Source organism: Pithys albifrons, chromosome 3 (assembly GCF_047495875.1).
Source record: "Pithys albifrons albifrons isolate INPA30051 chromosome 3, PitAlb_v1, whole genome shotgun sequence".
Taxonomy (NCBI): domain Eukaryota; kingdom Metazoa; phylum Chordata; class Aves; order Passeriformes; family Thamnophilidae; genus Pithys; species Pithys albifrons.
Genome location: NC_092460.1, coordinates 74,526,994 through 74,547,641, shown reverse-complemented (window position 1 = coordinate 74,547,641; position 20,648 = coordinate 74,526,994). Strand labels below are relative to the sequence as shown.

The following is a 20,648-nucleotide window of genomic DNA, read 5'->3' as shown; positions in this document are numbered from 1 at the left end:
AAGGTGGCAGACTTACAGACCAATCAGAGGTAATTTTGTACATTTTTACAGCAGTTTAAGCTTTTGTTGTTGCTTGTTCTGACTTTGTTGTAAGGACTTCAAAATCAAGTTCAAGGTAGATTTTTGGTGTAGTTATCTGCAAGTTTTTTTCATAAAGCATGACTTGTAAACTGTACTGGAGACAAGGGCTCTAATAAAGTTAAATTGATACTGTTCACTTGGGTAGTGTCAAAAGGTTTGTTTTTAGAGAAGAATGAAAAGCACAGAATCAGCTAGGTTGGAAAAGACCTCTGAGATCAAGTCCAACCTATGATCTAACACACCTTTTCAACTAGACCATGGCACCAAGTACTATATCCAGTCTCTTCTTAAATACCTGAGGGATGGTGACTCTACCACCTCCCTGGGCAGCCCATTCCAATGCCCAATCACTCTTTTGTGAAGAACTTCTTCCTGTTGTGTAACCTAAACCTTGTCTGGTACAGCTCTGTGCCCTCTTGTCCTATTGCTGCTTGCCTGGGAGAAGAGACTGACCTCCACCTGGCTACAAGTTCCTTTTAGGTAGTTGTAGAGAGATGTAGAGAGGCTCTCCTGAGCCTCCTTCTCTCCAGGCTAAACAGCCCCGGCTCCTTCAGCCACTCATCATAGGACTGGTGCTCCAGTCCCTTCACCAGCCTCGTTGCCCTTCTTTCGACACACTCCAGTGCCTCCATGTCCCTTCGTGCTGGTTACCCTAAAGGTAAACCAGAAGAAGAAGTGAACCCAACTCAAAAAGAGATTACAAGTCAGAGTCACAATTTAGTAAAAAGATTACAATAAATGCAATGATGCAGAGAAAAAATTGGTTTTAACCCACAAAAGAACAGATATATAACCTGGCACCCTAGGGCATGATCAAAATGGTGTTCATTAGTCCCTGTTCTGAGACCCACGTGGTCCCCCTGAGTCCAAAGTAAAAGGAAAGGGAAACCTGCTGGTGAAGATGATGGTTGCATTCTGGTCAAGAGTGGCAGTCACAGTTCTGCTGAGGTTCTGGTCCTCCTCTGGATCCCACGAGTGTTACCAGAAGTCCCAAACCCCCAAGATTATACACTCTCAGGTTCAGATGGCTCATATTTTGAGTTGGGTTATGTTTTGATATTGAGGTTTTTATAAGCCTTGCCCATAAAGTTATTCTGCTTGACTTCCTTAATTTTGTAGACTACAAGAATTATAGGTCTTAACACTATTTCAAAACATGAATAATAGAACATACATGCATGATATTAGCTCTTCAAGGGTTATATTTACAAATTCTTTACAATTGTTACCTATGTTTTATGCTTTGTTTTTTAACATTTGGTTTAGGTACCAGTTAAATGTTGTCTGTTTCTTTATTTGAAATAAGACACATAATTGGAATGCAAGTAGGTAAATTTCTAATACAGTTCTGTTTATATGACAGAGCTACATGTCATGCAGGAGAAAATAAGTGCTTCCCTGGAACGTTTTGTGTGTTATTTGCACTAGAAGAAAAATAATACACTTAAAATAGTAAAAATGTGTATTTTGTGCACTCCTTAATATTTTAGCTAACAGAACAATATGTAACAATGTAGTTTTAAAAGTTTTTGCACAGTGATTCATCTTTGCAGTCTAACAATTGTGGAAATGTAACGTTAATGTGCGTGCATATTGTTAATAGTAAAGGGCAGCAATGGGCTTCCTGAGGTAAGAATGGAAGCAATTATTTCTGAAATCATTATGGCCTGTATGTGGAGGTCAGACTACATGCTTATAATAGTAATTTAACCTTTTGGCCCTTTATCCTTCATCCCATGGTGATTCTGGCAAGAAATACTTGAGGCTGTACCATCTACCCTGGAAAGAAATTCCAAGCCAGTTTTCCTGTGACATAGAAATGTCATTTGAATTTACAGTTTATGTTCCATTTGAAGAATTAAAAAAAAACAAACCTACTTTTCGCTCTTGAGGGCAGTTCTGACAAAAGTCTGGAGTATAGAAGCTCCAAGAAAGCTGACAAGATGTTGCAATGGCATTCATGCATTCCTTTCTCACTGAGCTAAAACACAAAATTTAAAGCTGAGCAAAAAAGGAATTTGGAGTTTTCTTTGAAAAATCCAAAGTAATCAGAATGAAATCTTCAAAAAGAGCATCAAGGATTGAATCTACCTCTCCTTTTTAATCTCTTTATTCCCGGACTGTAATTTGTGGGATTTACTACATAGATTCTGCCTTGGCAGAGATTTATACAGTTGTTTGTCCCACATCACATTTAATCAACAAATCATTTGTTTGCCAATAGCATTGTGGAAATCTACTGGTTTTACCTTTTACCTTTACCTTTTTTACCTTTGCACTTTAAACACTACCAGAAATGGGAACACCTGTATGCCCTCCGAAAACTTTTAACAGCCTTAGGCAGCTTTATTTGGACAGATGCCTAATTTTATTACCTTTCTTAAAATACAAACAGTGCTGAAACATTCTGTTTGAGGGTTGTTGGGGTTTTTTTTCTATCAGATTCCTGAGCAGCTGCTAGGCGTTTTCTTCTTACTATGATCTTGGATTCTCTGCTGCCAGTAGATAGAAGCTGAATGTAAGTGCTTTCCTCTCCCCACAGAAGCTCAAATGCAAATAAAGGGTCTAAAAGCATAATGAACAGTTGCCTTTTGTTATAATTAAATGCAGAAATCAATAAAGCAGTACAAAAGCTGTTTGAAGGTAAAATGACAAATCTAACAAAAACCTGGAATGTTTATTCAGCAGCTTGTCATTTTTCTGCATACTCTTTCTTCTGAATGATAAAAATAATCTGTGCTGAACTTTAGTACAAGTTAATAGAAATTTCATTACCTTCCAAAAAAAATAAAAGCAGATTTATTTTCAGTTCCACACAGAATATTGTAGTAGTATTTTCAGAACTAGGGTAAATAAAGACTTATAACTAACACAAATGGTTTTAATTACCACTAGGGAGATAATTGAAATTTTTTCTGAGGGGACAAAGCTAGACTATGTACTTAATTAATGTAAATGTGCCAGTCCTTCAGAGACTGGATAATCATTTTCATTGTTATATTTTAGCTCCTACTGTTCTAGAAATGGAAGATGTATAGTTATGAAGTTTTGGATCAACCCTAGGTGTCACAGATGGTGCAATGATCCTATCAGCCACAGTCAGATGCAGTGTATAGTGGCATGTTGCAGGTTTCTATTTGGCTTTGTCCGTTGTGAAATGCTCTAATTTTTTCTAAAGCTGATCACTTTATTGCGTGTATGAAAAGAGATGAGAAAGAACTGATATTGACATACATCATCAGAGTGGAATAAATCAAAATTATAGGATATTAGCTTCGTTACATGACAGAAAAGGTAGTCATGTTTCCATAGGAGAAATGCTAATGAAAATTGTTAATTTTCTGTCTCCATACACAAAAAGAGTCTCTCTGCATTATTTTAACTGTATTCATTTTCTGTGACTGTCTTCTCTGTCTCTCCCAGGCTGGCTGCTGACCAAATTATTTGGAAGCTTTCCCTACCTCGACCCCGTGTCATTACTGTTGCAGCATTAAGCCTCCTTTCTAGGAACAGTAATATTTCCCCTCCACCCCTTCCTCTTCACAGTGATAGCTTTAATCACTTATAAATTGAATTCAGTGACCTTCTGGCAGTTGTATTATGCAAAATTCCGGTAACATTTTGGTGAGGAATCATGGAATTATGGAATGGTTGTGGTTGGAAGGGGTCTTAAAGGTCATCTAGTTCCAGCCCCTCTGCTAATGGCAGGGACATGACCCACTAGATCAAATTGCCCAGGGCCCCATCCCTCTTGGCCTTGAGCATTTCCAGGAATGGGACATCCACTTGTTCCAGTGCCCCACCGCCCTCACAGTAAAGAATTTCTTCCTAACATTTAATCTAAATCTCCCCTCTTGTAGTTTAACAGTGATGCCTTTCAACTTATCAATTTTTTGTTCCACTTTGTGTGTCTGAGAGAGTCCCTCTTCAGCTGAATCTGCAGCCTTCTGAAAATCTGAATTGTTCTGTGATATGTCAGTATGTTTTAAGTTATGTTAGTTAAATCTCATTGATAGTCTGGTAGCTCAATTTAGAATAAGGAAGCAAGCTGTAGTCCCTTGTAAAATGTGAATTATTCCATCTTTTTAAAGTACCTTTCCCCCATGACTTTTATTGCAAATACATGGTTCCTCAGTCATGATGGGTATCTACTTTCTTTGGCAAGTGTACTGTATTTTTATAGGGCCATAAATATGGGATTGCTGTGGCTTGCAACTGGCCACAGGCTTTGTGTCTAGCTGAAAACAAGGTCTATATTATATATCTGGCTTCAGCTGGCTGAACTTGTCTTAATCTGCCTGGAGATGTGTTTTGACTTGTCAAAGCATGTATCTAAAGAAAAATTAATAAATTTTATCTTCTTTATTATAGCTCTTGCTATGTCTTAGCTTTGTGCAGTTGTGTGGTATAACCCACCTTGGTAGACATGCTTTGTATTTAACAAATAGTTGTAACATGTAGTTACTCTGGGTAGGGTTAACTGTTTATAACCCTAGACTAAAATGGAAAAGAGAAGAGTAAAGGCATGTGGCAATAACTGACACCTTGAAAGTATTGGCATGGGATGATACCAGAGGCCCCAGACCTATGAACAGCTCACCAGTGGCCAGTTATTGGTCGTCAAATACTGTGACCTTGAGAGCAGAATAAAACCAGTTTTAGGGAAAAAAAGAGAAGAAAGAACAGATATGTGGCATATATAAACCCCATCATATATGATCAGTTAATATGCAATATGGAGTAGTAGACTAGTGAAGAAATAACAAGACGTAAATCACACTAACAAACATGAAAATGAGTCCAAGAGGAGCCTAGAAAACAGAAGGAAGAAACAGGCAACATCTTACTTCTCATGGCAAAGGACTTGGGACGCTGATAACACAATCACCATATCCCATCTTTGCAGATTGAAACCATTGAACTTAAGACTCAGAGGGTCAGTGGAAGGGTGAGCATGAGGTAGATACTGGATTGTGTGTATATATGTAATTTTAACAGTCTTTGTTTTGGAGTGTGTAAGTACCATTGTAAATGGACTAATGGTAGCTCTTTGATTAAACTGTTGCTGTTTTCATTAGGACTATAAATAAATCCCTGACGTTTCACGTACAATACGTTCCTTTAGCCCATCTCAACATCCTGAATGTAACAAATGACTGGGAATTCAAACAACCTGTTCTGTAACTTGGCTCTTATACTTCAGTAAGAGTATGCCTCTTATGATTTTAGGTCCATAATTCAGGGAAGCCTGGTTTCCTTGCAAAATTAGTGGAGCTTTGAGAGAGCAATCCAAATGCTTAACTGGGAATCATCTTTTCACTGATTATGTAAAGTCCATGTGCTCCTAACTTGAGCACTCTAAACCAGATTTATCAGTTCCACTTCCCTTCTTGCCATTGCCCTTTCATTTGGCAACTGGATCCTCAGAGGAAAAATTATTAACTTGAAACCTTGAATTTTGGAGTTTCTTCAGGCTTTCTTTCCTGTACATATTTGCCCTGCTTTCATTCTGGTTTATTTCTAGTCTTTCCTATTTACTGCTCTCATTACACCATATAACATTTAAAAATAATTTTGCCATCTGTAATCCAGGGCTCTTCATTATTATGAAGAGCTGGGGAATGCGTACTGTTTATATTCCAAAGATTTATCTAAACTACATGCAAATTGACTAACCCATGTTTCAAGTGTGTTCACTGGGTAATTTTCTTGATGCTTTTGGATGTATTGAGATGGTTCTTTATTTTCTAACAATAAAGGCCATGAAATGCAGAGTTCTACTGTCTTTCTGGCCTCACATGAGTAAGTACTTCAACTCTTGATTGACAGATTTTTTTCCTCAAATTAGTTTTGCCACTGATGCGGTTTCTTGGCATCTTGTTTTTGAGCTAAGTAAAATTCTTCAAGAAAATTTGTGAAATTTGTACTTAAGGAAAATTAGATTTGGGGTCTTCAGCTTTTGTTTAGAAAACACAATAACTTGACTCAACATCAGGCGGTGTACAATATCTGATTAATGCTGTTGTTGATGTGATTTGCAGCAGGAGTTTTTTAGGTTTCAAGGAAACAGTGCAATAGGGGCATATGGGGGTATGATTATACATATGTATGTATACCAATTTCTTAAAATATAAAAGAAGCAAGATTGGAGGTGGGCTAAATATCCATATTTATAACTGAGATATACCCTGCCTAGCTCTTCCCATACAGCAATGAAAAACCATTCACCTGCTCCAACATAGCTTGAATTTTGCCTGTATAACTTTGTACCAAGCTCCTGTACCACCAGTTGGGCACAGTGTGATTTCACCTACACCAACAAAATTGGCATACTTCCTTAAAATGTTCACTGGATAACCACAGAACAAATATCCCTACAAAAATAATTAACGTCCATGGCATTAAATATAGTCCTTAAAATAGAATAGATTTCAGTGAATGTTTTTCCTTGTAAGATTTGTTTATGTACTCAGTTGGGTATGTGTAGGCGAGCTGTTTTTCATAAGGAGAGTTTGCTCAGAGTATCATGTTCTCTGGAGGTGCCAAAATAATAAATTGTAAGTGCAGGTAAGAGAAAAATATGAAAAGTTGTCATGGTAATTAGATATCTGATCTGCAGTAGCCTGGACTGGCAGTACATAGTACAGATTTTTTAAGCTTTCCTTTTAGGAACCATTAAATTTCAAGTAAATTTGTTCAGTTAAATAGTAACATGGTTGTAGGGGAAATTTCTTTCAAAGCCAAAAGGACTCATGACCTTGTTGTTCAGTCTGTGTGTACATGTTATTTGCCTTAGCTTAATCTCAGACTCCTCTGAGTTGTCTGTTTATCTCCAATATATGAAGGGTTTGATTTTATCTTCTCCTTGATCTGTGTGTTGATACATGAGGTGCTGTAGTATTGTTGAAGGTCAGGGAACATTAATCTTTGCAAGCTGTATCATTCTGACTCTTGCCTCAGAGATTAGATTTGAAATAACCAAAAGAGATGCCTCTTGTTTTTGTTAATCTCAGTTGTAATGAAGTATGCTCTTTGCAATTTATTTGTATACTGCAGATGTAGTAGATGAAGCTATGCTTCCTTGCTTCTAGAGGAATAAATACTGGAAGATTATTATATGACTAACCTTGCATATTGCATGTCTTCTAGCAAATATAAGAAAGAGTATAATTGATGAAATCTGATGAATATTGAGAAAAGATTGTAATTTCAGTCATCATGAAAGTACTGTTCCTAAGTAAAAAACACTGTTTGTGCTATATTGGTTTATTAGAACGTGTTTCTTCCGATTTTTGATTAATAAATTGTATAACTTTGTATCAGGTTAAGCGATGCACAGTAATGAGACTTCCATATTTTACGCACAGCGCGGGACTGTTGTATGTACACTTTTTCTTACATATCGATGAAGATGGGATTGTGTTGAAAGAAGTGAAAAAATGAAATGGTATCAAATATTAATGATTGAAATTTCTCTAAATTTACCTTCTTATATTTCTTTTTTTTTAGTTGACTTCAGTCCAGCCCTATTGATTGAGATATTATTGAGATAATTTTGATACACATCGTGATAGCTCAGTTTCACATCAGTAATGGTTTGCTAATCCTTTATCATGGGTAGCTGGATTCAAGTCTTTATTGATTTTTGGATGTTGGTACCCTTCCCAAATACCTTTAAAAATTGAAATGGGTTGGCTTAGCATAACAGAAGTTTCTCTGATTTTAATGTGTTCTCAGGATTGCACATGTACTTGCAAGTATATATAATTGTTAAGAAGTAGTAATGAGTATAATCTATTTGAATGTCTTATTTTTCATTGTTTTCCTCTTCATTTTCAGGTCTGGCAGTTTCTCTTCAGTTACTTCATGGAGATATAGAACAAATTAGGAGAGAGTATACATCCAGATTTACCCATGGAGTATCCATAACAAGGAAACTAGGTTTTTCCAATATTATAATGCCTGGTAAGTTAAAGTATCTCAAGAAGCAGTAAAAGAACTAATGAGCCAATTACTTGATTTTCAGCTGTCTTCCAAATAAGTATGGTATTATGAAACTTCTTAAACGGTTCCAGAGACCTTTATGTTAGTATTTTTTCATAAAGTTAGAAGAAAACTGTGTCCCAGTGGCCCCATTACATTATACATTGTATAGTTACTATGCCAATGTCAAAGGAGCATACGACCATGGTAGTCTTCTTTGAGAGATGAAAGCTCACTATATGGAAGTGAAGATGACTGAATGCAGGACTGCTGAGCTTTATGCAGAGAAAAAGGCAACCAGTAGTACATTTTCTTCTTAGGAGCTGGTAACTTGCTAAATAAAGGCTCAAGAGAATTTCAGTGGTACTGTACAGCTTCTGTTTGCATGAGATTTGTGCCCCCAATAGTGGAAACCAACAGGAAATGGATAATAATACAGACGTAGAGACTTCATTTGGCTTATTTGTATGCCAAAATATGCAAATACTTAAACAGATGCTAAGGAAGGTGGAAAGATTGTGTCACTGTGAATGTGAAACAGCAAACATAGGAAGAAGATCATAAAATGCTTTATGGCTCTATTACCGAAATGAAATTTTTAAAAACTGTAATGGGTTTATGGAAATTAAAAGGCAAATGTCTCTTTAAAGGAAAGGCATAATTGCAAGCAGACCAGTTTGGCATGGGTATGGTGTTAGGTTGTTGCTGAGAAATGTTGCAGGGAGGAGCTCACATCCTAGTTTCAGCTGAGTTCACATACACAATCTTGACTCTCTCAAATATAAATCATCCTCATGACTTGCAGATTTTTAATGGAGACTGTCTTCTTCATATAAAGATCTGTCTTTGCATTCCTGTGGACCTAAATCAGAAGAAAACTTCAGTTTTGAGGCAAGAATAAATAAATTTCAATAGTTCACTAATCAAGAAGGTCTTAAATAGGCATTTCAAACACAGTAATGAGACTCAGCTTTAGCTATGGGCATGTATTTCCCTTAAACTTCTGCCTGAAACTTGACAACTGAGAATTCACTCTTGTATTCCTACTGACAATTAAACACCTGTCCTTCTGCATCCTTGGTCAGCAGTACTGATTACTTAAAATATGCACATAACACAGGTTGTTAAAACAGTTTTAGCATTACTGTGAAAATACTCTGCTGGTGTGACTGCAATATTTAGAACAATAAAATGCATGAGCTGGATGCCATTTAATTTGAAGTTAGTTTATATATGTATGCTTAATGAAAGCATTCAATTGAAATTTTATGGCTTATTAGCTAGGGTTTATTTGTTGTATTACTGTTGGATATGTAATTTGAATCAAATGGCTGTTGTAGATAATATGGCTGATAACAGTGGAAACAGTTTTACTGAGCACACTATAACTCCCATTAAGAATCCTTTCTCCATTTATCTATGATTTAGTGACCTCCTGCTCCGTGTTATCAAGTTTTCTAAGTTCTATAAATAGCTCTCATATCCACTCACTTTCCAGCTGAGAAATAATGTGATGTATCAAACTGTGAAAAACATAACAGAGTACTGTGTAATCAGCTGCTGGAGGAATCTCTTGACTCAGTTTGAAAGAGTTGTGCAGGCTCGGTTAGTCCCTTTTTTCAGTTAAAAAGAATAACATGTGGGTGCTGGTATACTGCTTTCTTGGTCCAATTGTATGCATACCTCAGTTTAAATAACGTACAACTTCTGTTCTGTGTTTACTGGCATAGAAGAGATTTCTCCTAAAGAGAAATAATCATCTCACTCTTGCAATGATGAGTTTCAAGGGCTAACCAGAGCAGTATGCCCTAGGCACTGAAATGCCCACAGGAACCTAGCCTTTGAAATGCTTTTTAAAGCTCCACTTTATTTTTTTTTCTCTTGTAGTGTCTCTTTTTTCAGAGATAAATTGAGTAACTTCATCTTTTGCCACTAGAAATGGTCATTAACTGGATCATTTTGTATTTTTGTTGAACGTAAGTGTGTTGCTGTGGCTAATTAGCACTTAGGTTAGCATTCTGAACTAGACTCTCTTGAATTATTCAATGCAAAATGCTTCATGCTGCTAAACTGCAGTATCTCTTTTATAAATGCAGTATTTTAAGTCTCTCTTCTATTCTGGTGTATATAAACTCTCTCTGACCTTCATTTTTTGTCATATTAATCCTTTCCTCTGTGGAGATTATGCTGTTAAAAGTAACTAGGATCAACATATGTGCCAAACCAGAATTTTGTTGACAATAACAATGCATGTTTTTATAGGGTAATGCTTTTTGTGTCACTGCAGCTTGACAGGGAGAACCCACAGAATGCACTATCCAGGATCTCTGGAATTTTTTAGTGAAGAACTCCAAGTGTTTTAGGAAATGAAGTAGATGACTTGAGAAAAAAGTCGATGGCTCTGATTCAAAAAGGTTGTGAAATAGGTAACTTACTTTATTCTAGCTGAAAGAAGGAGGACAGGCAGTGAAGACATCATCTTCTGAGTCTAATCAATATATATTTTCTGGGTTTGACCAGAATTTCAGGGAAGACTTTATGCAACCACTAGTACACTCTATTTCACCACTATGGTGTGGTAGTCTGCAGATACACAAGCCAGTATTCTCAAAGAGCTTTGTACAACACTGAAGGACAACTGTGCTTCCACACAGAGTTACTGTGTTCACCATTTCCTAAAAGATCAGACAACCACATCATTATAATTTATATAATATAAATTTATATAAAATCTAGCATTTGATATTTACAGACATACTTTTGAGGAGGACTGTAAGTTAAATTAACATACATAATAGGTAAAAACCCTTTACATAGAGGCCCATACATAGAGGTAAAAGCCCTTTTTTTTTTTGTTATACGTACTTTTACCATCTTTGCTATTTTATCTAGTATACTCTTTATGGAATCTGTTTCCAAATTTGACCTAGAGCATCTCTATCAGTGCATAACTTCAGTGCTGCATATGTGCATGTGTTCTAGCACACATGCATATACATATTCTTTTGCATCTTTATGGAAGATATCTAATTCCATAAGTAAGCCTGATCATTAGTTATGTTGTCTGGGGTTTTTGGAATTATAGTAAACCCTAGTACAGCTGTTTGTCTGAATGAGGACTTAACTGGTGGAGCCATAGCTCCTTGCTATGTTTGCCAGTTGTAAACAGACTGTAAACTATTGTGTGGTAAGTGAAGATGTAGTTTCACATCTTCCATTTTTGTTCTTACCAGATCAGAACTGCATCTGTTTCACTGTATTTCAGCGATACTGTTCCTAATAGTGCTAATTCTATTACTGGTAGTTTACTGACAGTCATCACCTTAACTGCTCTGTACACTCAAAGCCAAAATACATTCAGTATGAGACATTAGCACATAAAGTAAACTACTGTCATGTCTTCCTGTAGAATACTTTTTTCACTAAATAATTGAGTTAGATCCAACCCTTATTTCCTGGAATTTTATCTACAAACTTTCTCTATGCAGCTTTGTACTTAAGTAATAAGATCAGATAGTTCTTATTTAAAACAGCCTTAGAAGATTTGATTTTGAAAGTCTCTGTGTCTTACAGAGAACAGCAGCTTGACTCAAAATGTCTTAGTCTATAAAATGTACCGCAGCGTATAAACAATTGACCTGCTGGATGACATCTGAAAAGACTTACATAGGTGGATATCAGTTAGTTATAGACACCTTTTTTTCAGCTTATGATCTAAACTTATGCCATTACTACTGCTGAGATTTGATCACGACATGCTTTGAGTTAAAGTTAGGATTTTATATTTCTTTCTGTAATCCAAATGATTAAACTCTTATAGTATTAGAAAAAGCTCAAGAATTGCTGAGTCACTACAATGGTTTTACATTGCTCACCTCGTGCCTAAGCTTACATTGTCTCTAACACTGGTACCTATAGCTGAGCTAGTCAGTCCTGACTGGAAAAGTATTGGCTTGTAATCCTTTGCCCAGAATTTTATAGTCCTTTTCTAATTGTGTGATAAATTTTCACAAGTAGCATTTCTAAGGACTCTACATGAAGCTGCAGTATTAATTTCTGTAGTGGAATTTTCATTTCTTCAAGCTTATTTGGTAGAATGCAGTGCCTAAGATGCTTTAAAGTTTCCTAAATTAATCTTTCATATGCTTAATGTAGAAAAAGTAACTGAAGTTTTTTACCATCACATTTGCATTGCTTTATATTTGTCACCTTTTAACTTTGTTAGATATCCTTAAGCTGTCCAGTTAAATTTTGTCAGAATCCTGTCTTTCAAAGCTACTGAATATACTAATTACTTCTTCATCTGGATTATTATAGGGTCTTTTATTCTGTTCATGTGCAGGTACACCAACCTTTCTTGCTATTTTCAGAAGCTTTTAAAATGAAGCTTTTTAAAATGAAATGTCTTTTATATAAATGATCTCCCAAAATGCTATATTTGTGATAACATGCGTTTTTCAATAATGTGATTTTGACAAGAGGCATATTCATTCTTTCAAAACAGAGAATAAGAGTCTGGGGAGCAAAAATGTAAAGAAAGCTGTGGAATATGTTCTCTTCATCATGGTATGTGTCTGTGTCTGCCAGTGAACTTGGACTTAGTAAAGAGCTCTTGATTCTAGGAGAAGAAATATATGTCTGACACACTGAAACATTTTTTCTCCCTTGAGCAGTGGAATAAATTTTCCCAAACTTCTTTATCCTGTATGGAGTACAAACAGTCGAAATTTAACACCTGCCACTGTTTGCTCTTCTGATTTCCAAGAATCCAGAAATACGTATTTTAATCACTGAAAGTAATATTGCCTGAATATATTAGTTACACAAAATTTGTTTAAGTAATACTTTGGAGTATAGACAACCCTGAATTTTGACCTTTCACAAAACTGGTACACTATGGCAAATATCCTTTGCTTTTCAAATCCTATTTTAATACTTCTTAAAAGCTCTGATCGTATCTGTCAAAGGAATTATCTTTTCTACAAGTCACCAGAGAGAAACAAAAAGATACTAATATGTGACTACATAGTCAATTGATCTATAATCAATTTGAAATCTGAAGGTATTGCAGTTTAAGAATCCCTCATAAAGGACATTTATTTCATTTGCTCTTTTGTGGTGAGTGTTTCTTAGGGTTTGCTGGAAGTTTCTGTAATAAAGCTGAAAATGCAGATAATGTTCTATTAAAAAGTGAAAGTAGAGTAACTGAGAAAAGTGACCAAAAGAATCAGTTTATTTATCTTTGACTTATATGCTCAACCTCACTTAATCTAATAGCAAAAAGGCTGTAGTGTTACCAAAGTCACCAATGCTCCCAAAATCCTAACACATGCAGAGTTGTTTTAGTGTTTGCTATATATAACAAGGATATCAGCGATAATATAAAAACTAGCTACCAGTTTATGAATAATAAAAATAGTCTTAGTTTTTTCTGCTCACCCCATCATATATTTAAATGTAAATATTCACCCTGCTCCAAATAAGATTTTATTGAGCATCACCCCAGAGGGTCCCAATCTCAGACGTTTTCTTTATATGTATATATTTAAACACCAAGTACAGCATTTTGTCATTCTAGAGTCGTGTGTGAATATTACTCATGAATAGTAAATATTGTAGTCTGTGCAAAATTCTCTTGCAAATAAGAAGGTTATTCTTTGCCACAATAATGGAGAAGCTGAGGTATTGCTCTGTGGGGGAAAGCAGTGAACAGACAGCTGACTGGTGGTTGTCACAGTCTTTAAATCTCAAACACGTTTACTGGCAGCTTCAAGCATGTCAATGAGATTTGCCCCTTTGTTTACAAGTGCTGAAAATATTCCCTGATAAGCAGCCAGTCAGTCTTTCAGTATCTTCTAAAATACAAAACAAAAAGGAAATTGATTCAGTAATGGGATTTTACTTTCTACAGTGAGGAAATTCTTTGTGAAATGCAGCATGCCTGTGTGTCTTTCTGAGCTGCTCCCCTGAAGAACGCCCTTCTCTCAGATAACATCCTGATGTATTACAGTTTTCATAAATTATCTTAGATTGCTTGATTTTTTAAATTGATTTTCTTTTTAAGTTAAATAAAATGTGTAAGAAATCAGGAAAGGAAGGCAAGAGAATGGCATGGCTGAGTAAAGACCTGCTGATCAAACTAAAGTGCAAGAGGGAAAGAAATGTACAGGCAGTGGAAATAAGGATGGGTGTCCTGGGAAGAGTACAGGGATGTTGTCTAGTTGTGTAGTCAAGAAATTGTCCAGTGATGGGATTGCAAAGGCAAAGCTGGAGCTGAAACTGTCAAGTGATGCAAAATATAATAAGGACTTGCAAAGGTGTTTGAGCCAGAAAAGAACGGTCAAGAAAAGCATAATTCCTGTGATGAACATGACTGGTAAACTGGTCTCAACATATAAGAAGAAAGAAGGCTAAGGTACTCAACAACATTTTGCTTCAGTCTTCATTGTCAGTCTCTCTTCCCACACCTCTCAAGTGGATAAATCTCAAGGTGGGGACTAGAGAGAGCAAAGTTCCTTCCACTGAAAGAGAAGATCAGGTTTGAAACCCCCTGAGGAATCTGAACATACATAAGTGTATGGGACATGATGAGATGCATCCTAAGGTCCTAAAGAAACTGACTACTGTAGTTGCCAAGCCACTGTCCATGATACTTGAAAAGCCATGGCAGTCAGGTGAAGTAGTGGCTAAAAAGGGAAACTTTGCACTCATTTTTAAAAAAGGGTAGAAGTACTGGCACAGGTTGCCCAGAGAGGGTGCAGATGTCCCATCCTTGGTAACATTCAAGGCCAGATTGGATGGGGCTCTGAGCAACCTGATCTAGTTGAAGATATCCCGGCTCATTGCACAGAATTTGGACTAGATGACCTTTAAAGGTTGCTTCCAACCCAAATCATGCTATGAATCTATAAAATCATCAAAGGTCAGCTGTCAGAAAAAGGAATTAGCAAGAGTTTAGTATTGCTATATTATTCCAGGACTTAATCTTTTCTTCTCAGACCTCCACCCCTCAATATATATATTAACTAACACACATATTTTTATATTTAAGTATTTACATCCTCCAGGTTGTGACTACTGCAAATATAGTGAGCTTTTACTGTAACTTATTGCGATTTAGGCTACATGCCTAAATTGCAACAAGTTGCAATACAGGTGGTCAGTGCTGCATCAGCCAGACTACGGCCACCTATTTTTGAATTGTACTCTTCTGCCTTGTTCCTTGTATCTCTATAAACTGCTTATTCTTAATGTAACTTTGGCTTTGCCAGTTCTGAGTGTACTGGGTTAAAAACGGAGTGGAAGATTTCCTCTTCTTGTCTTTTCCAGTTTTGCTTGTTATTGTCAGTATATCACCATGGATGTCATAGAACAACCCTAGTTGCTCAAAGGCATAGCATGGATTGACTTGAAGGTTAGGAGACAAGATGTACTAAGGTTCCTTAGCCCTATCCTCAAGTTAAAATCACCTTCTGATTGTTGTGGGGTTTTGGTGTGTTGTTGTTTTTTTTTGTTTGTTTGTTTTTGTTTTTTTTTTTTGTTCCTCCCACTGGCAGTTTCTACATAGCTATTTCCTCATTCTACAAAGTAGCTTAAGGATCTTTTCTCCAAAATGTTTTGCATCCACAAGATTTGCATCCTGGGGAATACCATTTTGTCTGTGCCACATCCAGAGATTTTCAGTCCTTACAACTGTAATTGTTTTAAGAGCTGCTCAAGTGATGTTTAGAGTATAAAACAAAGCATCTCATTAGCTTGTATTTTACAGAAATGTGAATGAACAGAAACTTTCTCTAAACAAAATAATTATTTGCTCTTTTTCTATTTATGGTTCTAAAGGACCTATAATTCTGAGCAAAGCTTTCAAAAAACCAGTTCCTAACAAAAGCTCCTGGTGAGTTCTGTGTAATTATTTTTAAATTATTAGCTTCTGTCAGGACAGCTATAACTATCAGAGCTGCTTGTTCAAATGCAGTCATGCTGTGTTTTGCTACACTACTAAATAATCACATTGAAATTTATTTCACTAGAAAGTTTTCTGAGGCTAGCTGGCAAACTAAACTCTTTTCTTTCTAGCAAAGACAGCTCCTTTGATCTTTGACAGCTATCTTCGGCTTGAAAGCCTTGTTTCATATTAATATGCTACAAGAGATTCTACAGTTTTATATGTGTTTGGAATATGTGAAAAGTCTTGTTTTAATATCTGTGTTGCAGTTGCAACTCACAGCTTGCTTACCGTAAGTTTAGAACCAGTTTTGTGATGAAAGATCATTACTTTGCTTCTGAGGTTAGGTACAAGTGTTTCTAGAAAAAATAGAAGTATAAACATTCATACAAATGTTCTTCTGACACTTGCACTGATCTGACCTTCTCCTTACTAGTGATTACCTGTGTTGTTCCTTTAACCTGAGGTTCGGTGGTAACACTCAAACCTCTCTGAGCTAGGGATATCTTACATGTAGCTCCTGTAGCTGGATTCCACCTTTTGAGCAGCTGCAAACCAGTGCTTGTACACAGGTCCTCAGTAGTGATGCACCTCCAATGTATGAAGGAAAGGGAGCCTGCAGAGCCATCCCATAATGAAACTGTGTAGTGGACATAATAGGATCCCTGAGCATGCATTGTCATCTCCAGCCTGGAAATTACCCCTGGCTCTTTTCTCTTTACTGGTTATTTAAAATTTGTGATTTATAATTGTCAGGTTCAGGAAGGCTTACCTCCATTAACTAAGTGTGTCCTCCAGCACTCTGTCCTGTGGTGTTTTTCTTGCTTTAATTGGCTTTTCCTCCTGCTCCTTATAATAGACTTTTGCATGTAATTGATGCTGATCAGGTCTCTGTCTCCAGCTCCCAGTCAGCCCTCAAACAATTCATTACTGGTTGGATTGAAGTCACAAAGATTCTCCTTCTTCATAGGTCAGAACTTTGAGCTGTAATGTACCTGGCTAGCACCTACTGCTGGGGCAAGAGGGATTTGGAGTTTTTCCTCTACCAGCCCCATAACAAGTACTTTCAAGATATTTTGGCCAGGTCAAAGCTGCAGGTACTGCCAATGCTGTGCTGTACACATTTTGATTTACCAAACCAGACATTTCAATTCAGCACCTTTCACTTCCAATTAAATTCACAAACCCTGCAGAATGTGCACTAGAACTTGTGCTGCATTGGAAAGTTAGGACTGTGTAATCATCCACATCACTGCAGCTTCTTTTTTTTTTTTTTCTTAAATTCTATGGCATTTCAGTTTCCACACAGATTTAGCCCTCACTTCATGTTAGAAACTCTTGCAGGACTTTGTCATTCTACTATTGATTAGCCAGATAGTGAAATAACAGGATGCTAACTAAGTAATGCTGAAATAACAAGATGCTAGCTAAGTAGTGCCAAAGTGTTGTAGTTACTGGGTCAATTCTGTAATTAGGAGAAAATGTACTGATAACCTTTATCAACACATTACCTTATTGCTGGAAGTAAAAACAAACAGCTTCCCCAGATACACTCCTTGGTCCTCACAGTTCTGTTTTTCCAAGAGACAGCTTATTGCTTCCTACTGTCATAGGGACCAACACCAACTGTTTGCTTTGTTGTTTGTCATCTCACATTACATGTACACAATCTTCAGCCTTACCTATGCTGGTTGTAACATGTTAACCTCAAGTTATATTGAGAGAGTAAACAGAGAATAGCTTTACCAAGATAAGCAGTTTTTTTAAGCAGTAAAATTATTCAGATAACACTGAAATGCAGCACATGACTTCTTTAATTTGCTTTTCCCCAGCTTCTGTTTAGTCAGCTGATGTCTCGATGTATCTTTCACTTTTAAGGAGACCTAGGTGGTTTAGCTTCACAAAACTTGTGTGTGGGTCACCATTTGATAGTTGTTTCCTACCCAGAAAACTGACAGTCCTAGACAAAGCTGTTTATAATGGGTTTTGTCCCTGGCTAGCAGTGTTCCTAACGATGTTGATATCTGCGTGTTCATCGCACACACATTCCAGGTGCCCTGGTGAATTCAGAAAGCTGAAAGTGAACTGTCACAACCAGAGTGAGAGAATGGCAATGCTCCATCAGAAAAGGGGAAAAAAGCTGCCTTTTCTCTTAAAGCAAATGCTTTCAAGTGGTCTAGATCTTTCATGCCATACTATTTTGTTAGATGTAGGTTTGTCACCTCAAAAGTTAAACATAATTTTTTATATTGTTTTCAATTGCTTATTCCTGTATACCAAACTTCATGCTGAAAATGACCACTAGATGTTTTCACTGAAACAAACTTAGAGAATTGTCTTGGTTTGAGGGGAAAAAACCCAAAATGTTTACCCACAAGCCGGGGAGGGGGCCTTCTACACAATAATCACACCACTCTTTATAAAATTTAAGGAAAAAAAATGGAATTTAATACAAGAAGGATAACTGTTCTTAATTGCTATATATAAACAGACTAGTACAAACTGCTTCCCCAACACGACAAGAGAAAGAAAAAAAAAACCAACAACAGAACCCAGCAGGTTTTCCTCCAGGAGGAAGTTATACTTCAGCAGTGTCAAATGTCACAGTCCGGCTGGCTGCGGAGTGAGTTCCCAGTAGTTCCCAGTCCCTCTCCAGCGAGACAGACGAGTGGTGAGCTCCCAGATGAACTCTGTGTCTCTTGTCCCAGATGAAGGAAAAAGAAAGCTGAAAGTGGGGAACCACCACGTGTCCTGCAAAAGCAGCTGCACACCTCTCTCTCCCGGGTCACTGTCCCAGCCGGGGCGGGCAGGCCGTGACAGTGCAGGCAGTGGTGAGGCTGGAACAGAGGCCCAGGATCCCAGATGCAGGAACCAGGAGAAACAGCCGCGGTGAGGAGAAAAACAGCGTCTCAGCCAGAAGCCCCAGCAGTGCCAGCAGAGCAGCTTCCCTCCTCGGCAGCCACTGCTCCCCCATTCTGCTAAGAAAAGGAAGGATGTCCCCAAAAACAAAGAGACAAACCTGCCCCCATCCAAGTGATCAGCAGTTAACTACTTCTTTTGTTAACTGTTGGCATGGGCAGTTAGTGGCAGGGGAGAGAATTTACATAATAATCCCAAACTACAACAAGAATCAGCCTTCCTATTTCTCAGTACAGAAATAAGCTGGAACAAGTGTGTTGCCTTTTTCATCATATTTAGTCTCATGTGTGATTGAGATTCAATTCTATAGATATAATTTCAACCAGTAATTAAAATCTGATGTGCTATTTGAAATGTGCCTCTCTTGTTTCTGTGTTAATTCCTCATGTTTGGTCAACTATAACACTGTAACAATCTCAGTACACATACACTTGTGAGATGTGTTTGGGTCATGCAGATGCTTTAGCTGAAGATACCATTGGTACTCACCAAAACTACCTCAGAACTCTGGTATTCAGGAGGACTTTGCCTTTCAGTGCTACTTCTGGTTGTAATTGATGCTCTTAGTGAAAAGAAGAGGATTTAATCTGTCAGAATTATCTGTCTGGTGTACTGGTGAAGCCAAAGATCCCACAGAAAAATGGTGCATGTTCTTATAATCAAATGTGTAATTACAGTTGCCATTAACTCAAAGATGAGTTAAAGGATTATAGATGAAGTCAGCAATTTGCTGATGTTTGAACACTTTGTAGACTGTTTGGATTTTTTTTTTGGGGGGGGGAAGTGAGGCCACAAAAGAATGCCCAAACTTAGTTTTACACAGACAGTCTCAATTCTTAGACTGAGAATTTCTGGTAGGAAAGACTGAAGAATGGCATTTCTACAATGAGAAAGTTAAAGTGATTAAGATATTCCATTTATTTCCATATAAAACATGGTTATTCCTCATAAAGTATGAAAGGCTTAGTCTGCTTTTAGGTTTATTTTGCCTTATGTGATAATGGAGAAAATATAGCATTTTCCTTCAATAACGTGATCCACATGTCTTGATTTTCTTCAAGATGTTGAAAACAGAGCAGAGTTTCCTGAATGGATCTAGATCAGGAAAAAAATTCATCTGGACAGTTCTTTCATCACACTGATTACAAACTCTGCCAAGGCTCTATTAAGACAACAGCAAGTTAATATTTGTAAAAGTATGTCCTACTCTTCAGGGGTTTTTCCCTGTGATTTGATTTCTTCTGGCAATTAAAAGTGTGAAACACAACAGGTTTGCATTTAAAAAAAAAGCAAACTTAAAATGCATTGAAACATAATTTTAAAAAGCCTGTTTAACTTCTGTGAAGCTCCAATTACTTCTTTTAAAAATGCTCTCTTATTTTTTGTATAGAATCATAGACTAGTTTGAATTGGAAGGGACTTTTAAAGATCATCACCCCGCCAAGCCCATGGGCAGGAACCTCTTTCCCTAGGTCAGGTTGCTCAAAGCCACTTCCAATCTGACCTTGAACACTTCCAGTGTTAGGGTATCCCATTCCACTGTCATTTTCATTTTCATTTAAATCCTGTACAGTTTACCTTGTTTAAAAAGGCAAAATTACTGTTTTCACTAAGTTTCGTCTAGGCTAGCTCATTAAATTGTGGTGGACATGGTTATTTGGTTATGGTTATGTTTCTGTGAAAACCCTGTGGAAAACTGGAAGAAGTCCATGCTGGTAAT

General features: G+C 37.0%; 1 protein-coding gene across 4 annotated transcripts in view; it reads left to right on the top strand.

Annotated features, from left to right (window-relative positions):
• Positions 1-20,648, top strand: part of DOCK4 (dedicator of cytokinesis 4) — a 250,323-nt gene that overhangs the window by 139,641 nt on the left and 90,034 nt on the right. For all 4 annotated transcript variants that reach the window (XM_071552419.1, XM_071552417.1, XM_071552418.1 and 1 more), the window contains exon 13: positions 7,921-8,046. In XM_071552419.1, the coding sequence (XP_071408520.1) occupies positions 7,921-8,046 (126 nt within the window). The remainder of the gene's footprint in view (positions 1-7,920; positions 8,047-20,648) is intronic.